Here is a 9,579-nt window from a genome sequence, read left to right on the forward strand (position 1 = left end):
GGTCTGGGGATGAAACCCAGTACAGGGCTGCCAGAACCAACTTGAGAAAAGGCATCAGGGAGGCCAAAACAACATAGAAGAGGAAGACTGAGGACCACTTCAGCAGCAACAACATACAGCAGGTGTGGCAAGGATTCCAAAACATCACCAACTACAGGTCCAGCAACTTAACTGCAGCTGAAGGTGACGCCTCACTGGCCGAGGAGCTAAATCACTTCTTCACCTGCTTTGAGGCCAGCATATTCAACCAGTCCCTGTCCCAGTGCTTGATTCCCCCCTGCCTGAAGTCCTCCACCATCATTCCTTTACCAAAGAAGACCAACACCAGTCTCAACGACTACCGGCCAGTGGAGCTCACACCCATCATAATGAAGTGTTTCCAGAAACTGGTTCAGAGTCACATCACAGCAAGCCTGCCACCCACATTTGATCCCTGCCAGTTTGTTTACAGGATGAACAGGTCTACAGAAGACACCATTGCGACAGCTCTCCACACTACACTCACTCACATGGAACAGAGAGGGAGCTATGCCAGGCTACTCTTCCAACTAGCAGAAGTTTTTCTGGACATCTTCAACCTGTCCATGTAGCTTTCCTCGGTCCCTGTCTGCCTGAAGTCCTCCATCATTGTGCCTGTGCCCAAAAAAAACACCATCACCTGCTCTGACCCCAATCATCATAAAGTACTTCAAGACGATCCTCCTAAGGTCAATCAAGGATGCCATCCCAGCTGGACTGGACAGCCTACAGTTCACCTACAGGGAGAACCGTCCTACGGAGGATGCTGTCTCGCTAGCACTTCACACGGCCCTGACTCACCTGCAGCATCCTAACACCTATGTTAGGATGCTATTTGTAGACTTCAGCTCAGCCTTTAGCACTGTGCTCCCGGATGTGTTGGCCCTGAAGCTCTACAATTTGGGTTTGTCAGCATCGCTCTGCTCCTGGATCAGGGATTTCCTCACCAACAGACCCCAGGTGGTGAGGATAGGGGAGTCCAAACTGCCCCACTGATCCTCAACACAGGCACACCACAAGGTTCTGTGCTCAGCCCTGCCCTCTTCACCCTCTTCACTCATGACTGCTCTGCCACCCACCCCACAAATATAGTTGTGAAGTTTGTGGACGACACCACCGTGGTGGGTCTCATATCCAACAACGATGAGACCCACTACAGATGAGAGGTCCAGTATCTGACTCAGTGGTGCTCCAGGAATAATCTTATCCTGAACATCAGCAAGACCAAAGAGGTCATAGTGGACTACAGGAGGACCAGAAAGACTGAACACGCTCCTCTCTGCTTACATGGGGAGGCAGTGGAGCATATGGACAGCATTAAGTTCCTGGGCATCCACATTTCCTCCAACCTCTCCTGGACTGTGAACACTTCACACCTGGTGAAGAAGGCTCAGCAACGGCTCTTTTTCCTTAGGAAGTTAAAGCGGAGTGCACTCTCTTCAAAGCTGCTCATTAACTTCTACAGAGCCACCATCAAGAGCATCCTGTGCCTCAGTGTGACAGTGTGGTACGGCACTTGCACAGCACAGGACAGGACGGACTTAGCTCGGGTGGTGAGGACAGCACAGGGGATTATGGGCTGTCATCTACCAGATCTGGACTCTGAGTATGCTGCCTGAGTCCAGAAGAAGGCCAGACGCATCGCAACAGACCCCACCCACCCGGACCATGGACTGTTTGTACCTCTTCATTCACGGAAAAGGTACAGAAACATCAATACCACAACCAACAGACTGAGAGACAGCTTCTTCCCCAGATCTGTGAAGTCAATCACCCCCCCACCCCAACCCTGCACACACAAAGACTCAACCCTCCCCCCTGACCCCGCCCACCCCCCACCATGGACACTTTACAATCATTGCAATGTTTGCACTGTATGTTAACTAGGTTTGCTGCTGACTATTCATTCCTATGTTTGAACAGCTGTATTTTTATTTTTTTATCACATTTTATTCTTATAATTTTTTTGCCTATTCTATTGTCTTTTTTTATATTGCACTACTTAAGCCAGGAGCTCTCTCACTCTGCCTAGTCCATGCGCCCTTTCAGTGGATATGGGCCTAGGACAGTTGTGTTCACCAAGCACTTCAGGGATCATTGTTTCAAGAAAAGCACACATGTTAGCCCCCTCTTTCTCCTCAGGGAGGCCAACCATTCTAAGATTCCAACCACAAGCTCAGTTTTCTAAATCATCCACTTTGTGCACCAGCTCTTCCATGGTGGTTTTCATTGTATCAGACTTTGCTTTCAGAGAGTCAATGTCGTCTTGATTGGTGCTAATTCTCTCCTGGGCTTCTGTCACGCGCCCTGACACTTCCTTCAGTTCACCTTGTATCCCCTGAATAGCGCCAAGTAGAGCATCAAATCTAGATACCAAATCTTCTTTCATTGTTTGTGGCATTGAGAATCTGATTAGGGCTAGCTGTGTCCAAGTTGTCGTTACTAGCTCCGGAGCTTGCTAGCTGCACCAGGCTAGAGGAGACATCTGATCTTGTCATCTTTGAAGGTTTAGGAGGCTTCGTCAACATTTTGGTTGTTAATGCGGTTTCAGACACCGAAGTGGCTGTTCACTAAAGCTGTACACAATTTCTTATGACTACCCGACTGTTATTCTCCAAACTTTACACGGGAGAGCTCTGTCACGCTTCCACCTAGCGCAGCGCCATAAGTCCAGCACAAACTGACACTTTGATGTTTTATCATCATTAGTCAAACTTACACTTCCTGACATCAGGTTTTAACCTCTGCTCTCCACCATGGTCCATCCTGGAGGAAGAAACACAGTCAGAATGATTTTCTATCCAACATGAGTCCTAACTGCTGTTCAGCATGAAGCAGAGTTCATCAGTTTAACAGTGAGACACAGAAACAGACTGAAACTCATCAGTACAGACTGTCCCTGATGTTTCACTGTCTGAGATCAACAGTTTGACCAACATTCACACATCAACAACTAAACAGTTTTCAGACTGTTCACAGATCAGTCTAACCTCCAGATTCAGTTGATTGTGTTCATTTACATATTCCAGATAGAGGCTCTAATGATGTAAAGTGCTTAGTCCATATCAGAAAAGACTGTATTTGAAAGTTAACCTTTAGATAAATCTTTGAGGTTACCAGAGAATAAAGGAACCAATAAAGGATTTCAGCAGCAAGTTATTTGTAACATGTCATTTTATCACTGTTTATCTGCTCATTCTTTCTGCCTTAAATGTAGAATACTTAAGTTGAAAGTGTGTTTTAAAAGAAACAAAAGTTGAATAAGAATTTAGATATTGGACAAGCTCCTGTTGTCTGTCCATACCTGAGAGTGTCCAGTCTCCAGAGTGGATCCTCCAGTCCAGCAGACAGCAGCTTCACTCCCTTGTCTCCTGGATGGTTGTAGCTCAGGTCCAGCTCTCTCAGATGGGAGGGGTTGGAGCTCAGAGCTGAGGCCAGAGAAGAACAGCCTTCCTCTGTGATCAGACAACCTGACAGACTGGAGATAGAAAAATATCAGAAACTCAAGAAGAAGAAGGAAAATCCTCCAGATGTTGAACTTCTGCACCAACATGAACCTAAATCAGGATTTAACTGATCAACAACCAGCTGTATCCTGACCTGAGAGTTTCCAGTTTACAGTGAGGACTCTCCAGTCCAGCAGACAGCAGCTTCACTCCTGAATCCTGCAGGTTGTTGTCACTCAGGTCCAGCTCTCTCAGACTGGAGGACTGGGAGCTGAGAACTGAGGACAGAGCTTCACAGCTTCTCTCTGAGAGGTTACAACTGCTCAGCCTGAAAAAAATGAAACATACTCATTTGTGATTAAGTATTATGTTTTTGATTTTGTATGCTTGTAGTATCGACACTAATTATCATTAGTTATCATCCATGGTTTTTGAAATGTGTTCCATTAGTAAACAAAGTTTACAGTTACTTTCTCATCTTCACTTTAAGATCTCAATTAACAACATGTATACATAGACTGTAATCAGACCTGCTGGAGATTAATAGGATCATTTAAAGTGTTTGTGAAATATTCATTGTGTTTATGAGCAGGTCTTTGATCTGGACCACTTTGGTCTGGATGATATTTGGTTAATTAATATCAAAACATTTCCACAAAGCTGAAAGCAGTCACTGTACTGTTCTAACTTCATCTGATCCTTGAAGAGTTTTCCTTCAGTGAGATAGCATCTATGCTAGCTAACCTGAATCACCTGGTAGAACAATATCTGGAACAGTCTCCAACCCTCAGTCCTCTCTGATTCAGATCTACAATAACTTCATACTAGATCTCTAGAATCCAAATAATGAAGTAGTAACCTAAATCCATGTTCAATATGTTTTATCCCACATAGCAGATACATGTGGGCCAGATCTGGCTTGAAGCCGGCACAGGTGGCGTTCACTCGGCACTGGCATACGGCATGTGAACCGGACATGGCCCAGATGCGGCAAAGGCGGCACTGTCTTGACTCCGGCAGACAGATGTGCGTCACTTGTGGAGTGTAGTATTCGGCCCACATATCAGCTTAGACCTCTGGGCCACATATGTGAGGCCGGACTCATCCCACCCTTAAAGTTATTTTTCGATATTTCTGATCTAAAAATAACTTTAAGGTTGTTTAACATCACAGATTTAATAAAAATAAATAAATCAAATGGCAAAATAAATAAAATATTATTATAATATATTATCGATGTCAATCAAAATCAACTATCACCCTTAACAATAGCGTTCTTGTCGAAACAGGACAGATATCACAGTTGATCTGAAAGTTAAATCTTACAACAGTGGACTTTAAACTGTCAGCAGCTATCCACTTTTTTAAATTCATCAGCCACTCGACGTAAGTAACCATCCAGGTGACTGACGCGACACTGTGGCCAGAGCTGATGGCTGCTCATGCACTCTGGTGTGAGGGAGAGTTGGACAACAAAGACGCAAAGATGCAACTGAGTAGCTTCTTCAGTTCTAGGGGACTGGTGTGAAGTTTGAGGTTTAGGAACCTATACTAAAACTATTATTTGTGTAAACAACCATAAACCGGGGCAGTTTGAATGTTGTGTTTACAAACCCACAGACTCTATTTTTAAGAATCTTAAAGAGTTATTTTTATTGATAAAATATTGATACTGACTACTCACAGTTTGTGTAACACTGTAAATCCTTGTTTTGTACATAAATTAAACCAAGCAGATGTAGGGGAAACACTTATCTGACACCAGAATATTGTCATCAGGATCAGTTTTAATGGAATTACTGTAGCCATATTACCTAATGATACAAAAATGTTTTCATGTGCTTTGTTCATGTATGTTTCAGCTGCTGTTGGCGTAACTGACTAACATCTGGGGCCACAGACCAGGAAATAGACTCGACCGTCAAAATATGGTTCCATCTCTCTCCAGGTAGAGATGGTGGCAGACTGAAGATGATGAAGAGAAAGCAGGAAATGGACAGCACCATATCTTAAACTCGTGCTGAGTGTGGAAAATCCAATTTATCCAGTTTATGGACATGTCTAGAATCATAAATGTACAGTTTTTAAATTTGTTACATGTGCAGATGTGTGTACTGTGTTGACATTACTAAAAAAAAAAAAAAAAATAAAAAAAAATGCTTATATCGGGTCGGGTAGTCATAAGATGGCCTTGGTAATGGTAAATGGCCTTGCTTTTATATAGCGCTTTTCTACCTATTGGTACTCAAAGTGGTTTACAGTCATAGACACATCTACCCATTCGCTCACACAAGCACACACACATTCACACACCAGTGCCACACACTGGGAGCAACTGGGGGTTCAGTGTCTTGCTCAAGGACACTTCGGCATGTGGCACATTCCGGGGATCGAACCGCTAATCCCTGGTTCGTAGACAACCCGCTCTACCTACTGAGCCACAGCCGCCCCAAAGATGCTGTACTTGTTTTTTTAAATATATATATTTATATATATAGCTATATATCTGAATAAATATGGCACATAAATTAAGTGGCTGAGTTAAGGCTGAGATCAGGAACCACTTCTGAAAATAGTTTGGCCCACATTAGGGCCAGAATAGGGCCAGTTCTGGGTGCAGTTTGGCTGAGATGTGGGCCACATAAGGATGTGGGCCGCAATTCTTTCAGCCATGTGGGCCAAGTGCAAGTGGGAGGTGTGGCCCACCTCTGGGCTACACCAGTTTTGCTATGTGGGATGTATTTAATATCATGCAAATAATCAACAATTGAAATAAGATTTATCAATCAGTATCTTAATACCAACCTGAGAGTTTCTAGTTTACAGTGAGGACTCTCCAGTCCAGCAGACAGCAGCTTCACTCCTGAATCCTGCAGGTTGTTGTTACTCAGGTCCAGCTCTCTCAGACTGGAGGACTGGGAGCTGAGGACTGAGGACAGAGCTTCACAGCTTCTCTCTGAGAGGTTACAACTGCTCAGCCTGAAGAAGAATCAACACCAAATGTTTTATTTGTCATTAACTACATGAATCATGTTTCAAATAGTTCCTAAATCCACCTACAAAGCTTTGTTGGAGGCTTTGACCACTGGCAGCAGCCTCAGAAGAGCCTCATCTGAAGCAGAGTATTTCTTCAGGTCAAACACGTCCAGATCTTCTTCTGATGACAGTAAGATGAAGACCAGAGCTGACCACTGAGCAGGAGACAGTTTATCTGTGGAGAGTCTTCCTGATCTCAGGGACTGTTGGATCTCCTCCACTAGAGAACCATCATTCAGTTCATTCAGACAGTGGAACAGATTGATGCTTCTCTCTGCAGACAGATACTTTCTGATCTTCTTCTTGATGTACTGGACTGTTTTCTGATTGGTCTGTGAGCTACTTCCTGTCTGTGTCAGCAGGCCTCGGAGGAGAGTCTGATTGGTCTGCAGTGAAAGACCCAGGAGGAAGCGGAGGAACAAGTCCAGGTGTCCATTTGGACTCTGTAAGGCCTTGTCCACAGCACTCCGATGGAGACGTGTTAGTTTAGGTATAAATAGTTTAGACTTCAGAGATGTAGTTTGTTGTTCTTCCATCAGGTTGACATCAGAGTTGATGAAGGTCAGATGGACATGAAGAGCAGCCAGAAACTCCTGAACGCTCAGATGGACGAAGCAGAACACCTTGTCCTGGTACAGTCCTCTCTCCTCTTTAAAGATCTGTGTGAACACTCCTGAGTACACTGAGGCTGCTCTGATATCGATGCCACACTCTGTCAGGTCTGATTCATAGAAGATCAGGTTTCCTTTCTGCAGCTGATCAAAAGCCAGTTTTCCCAGAGACTCAATCATCTTCCTGGTCTCTGGACTCCAGTGTGGATCTGTCTCAGCTCCTCCATCATACTTGACCTTCTTCACTTTGGTCTGAACCACCAGGAAGTGGATGTACATCTCAGTCAGGGTCTTGGGCAGCTCTCCTCCTGATCTGGTTTTCAACACATCCTCCAGAACTGTAGCAGTGATCCAGCAGAAGACTGGGATGTGACACATGATGTGGAGGCTTCGTGATGTCTTGATGTGGGAGATGATCCTGCTGGCCTGCTCCTCATCTCTGAATCTCTTCCTGAAGTACTCCTCCTTCTGGGGGTCAGTGAACCCTCTGACCTCTGTCACCATGTCAACACAGTAAGGAGGGATCTGATTGGCTGCTGCAGGTCGTGTGGTTATCCAGAGGCGAGCAGAGGGAAGCAGGTTCCCCCTGATGAGGTTTGTCAGCAGCACATCCACTGAGGTGGACTCTGTAACATCAGTCAGGATCTCAGTGTTGTGGAAGTCCAGAGGAAGTCGACACTCATCCAGACCGTCAAAGATGAACACAACCTGGAACTCTTCAAAGCTGCAGATTCCTGCTTCTTTGGTTTCAGTAAAGAAGTGATGAACAAGTTCCACCAAGCTGAACTTTCTCTCTTTCAACACATTCAGTTCTCTGAAAGTCAATGGAAATATGAAGAGGATGTCCTGGTTGGCTTTGTCTTCAGCCCAGTCCAGAGTGAACTTCTGTGTTAAGACTGTTTTCCCAATGCCAGCCACTCCCTTTGTCATCACTCTTCTGATTGGTCCATGTCTTCCAGGTGAGGCTTTAAAGAGGTCTTCTTGTCTGATGCTTGTTTCTGGTCTGTCTGGTTTCCTGGATGCTGTTTCAATCTGTCTGACCTCATGTTCATCATTGACCTCTGCAGTCCCTCCCTCTGTGATGTAGAGCTCTGTGTAGATCTCATTCAGAAGGGTTGAGTTTCCTGCTTTAGCAATCCCCTCAAACACACACTGGAACTTCTCCTTCAGAGTAGATTTAACTTTACGTCCACACTCTGCAGCACGAGTTCCTGAATGAACAAGAAATGTAATAAATCAGTGAACTCATTCATTTTAATAACATTCACATGTGACTGTTTTCAGTCCAGAATAATTCATAGATGTGATTCAGACGTTTTCATCATATTAACATCAGAGTCTAGAAATATAAACTTCTCCCATGTTTCCTCCATTTCCTCTTTCCATCAAGTTAAAGCTGTTAAATCCTCTTACTGCTCTGCAGACAGTCAGCCAGCTCCTCCTGCTTCATTCTCCTCAGGAAGTTCACTGTGATCTTCACAAATAAATCTCTGCTGCTCCTCCTCTGCTCTTCATCCTCACCCTCCAACACCTCCTCATCCTCCCTCTGACTCTCTAAGTATTCTGGGTAATCTGGACTCAGAACCTTCTGGATCTTCTTCAGCTCGTTCTTCATAAAACTGATGATGTTCTCCTCCAGCAGCTGGAACAGAATAATAATCCAAGTTAAATGATCAGAACACAATCATGTTGATCTGAAAGGCTGCTTGTTGACAGCATTCAACATGAAGACTTCTCCAACCAGAATGCTAGTTTGTGGTTGTTGAGGTTAGCAGTAGTAGCTGTCCTGGGAAAGACAGAATACACCCAAACACCAAACCATTATTGTTATGTAAAGATATCTATTTTATGACTGTTGTAAATGAAGGTAACTTCCTCCCTGTTCTGTATTTAAGTGCAAACATTTTACCAGTTCGGGAGAGAACGCGTTTGCCTTCCCTCCACGCTGCATGTCATTAACGAGATCTGATTCATACGCTGAAGTCTGAAGTTCTTCGGAGACTCAGCAACTCTCTACCTCACAAAGGAGAATAACCACTACAATTTGGCGACGAGGATGGGATTGGCGTTTCGCTGATCGACACCCGAGTTTGGACTGAAGGGAGCTGCCGGCAGGGAAAGTTCCGCTCCGACAAACAGAGGACTGGATCCCACCTGAAGTCAGGCACGGGTGCAGACAGTGGACACTCCATTGAATAAGTGAGTACGGCGTTTAGAATCATTTGCTCAATTCTAAAAGCCTAGGTTGACTTTTGTAACCTAAATCATGTTTGGTAGAAAGTCAGCTATCATAGTGTGAGAGAGACCTAATTTTCCATGTCCGCATTTAGAGGCGCCAATCCATATAAAGCTGTGTGTTTATGGAATGTTTTGAGTTAAAGGGCATTTCCCATGTAAAACCTGTGTGGTTTTGGGTGTTTGTTTGTTAAAAAAAAAAAAAAAAAGCGAAAGTAAAATACCGAACAACG

At 44.4% G+C, this 9,579-nt stretch overlaps 1 protein-coding gene across 1 annotated transcript in view; it reads right to left on the minus strand.

Annotated features, from left to right (window-relative positions):
- LOC311499747 (protein NLRC3-like) overlaps positions 1-8,041 on the minus strand; it is a gene marked incomplete at its 5' end in the record, with an annotated part of 52,388 nt that extends 44,347 nt beyond the window's left edge. Inside the window, 4 exons of the mRNA XM_084560868.1 lie at positions 3,323-3,496; positions 3,619-3,792; positions 6,270-6,443; positions 6,525-8,041. Coding sequence (XP_084416994.1) covers positions 3,323-3,496; positions 3,619-3,792; positions 6,270-6,443; positions 6,525-8,041 — 2,039 coding nt within the window. The remainder of the gene's footprint in view (positions 1-3,322; positions 3,497-3,618; positions 3,793-6,269; positions 6,444-6,524) is intronic.
- Positions 8,042-9,579: the final 1,538 nt, after the last annotated feature.

The sequence above is a fragment of the Chelon labrosus genome (genome assembly GCF_963514085.1).
Source record: "Chelon labrosus genome assembly, chromosome: 14".
Taxonomy (NCBI): domain Eukaryota; kingdom Metazoa; phylum Chordata; class Actinopteri; order Mugiliformes; family Mugilidae; genus Chelon; species Chelon labrosus.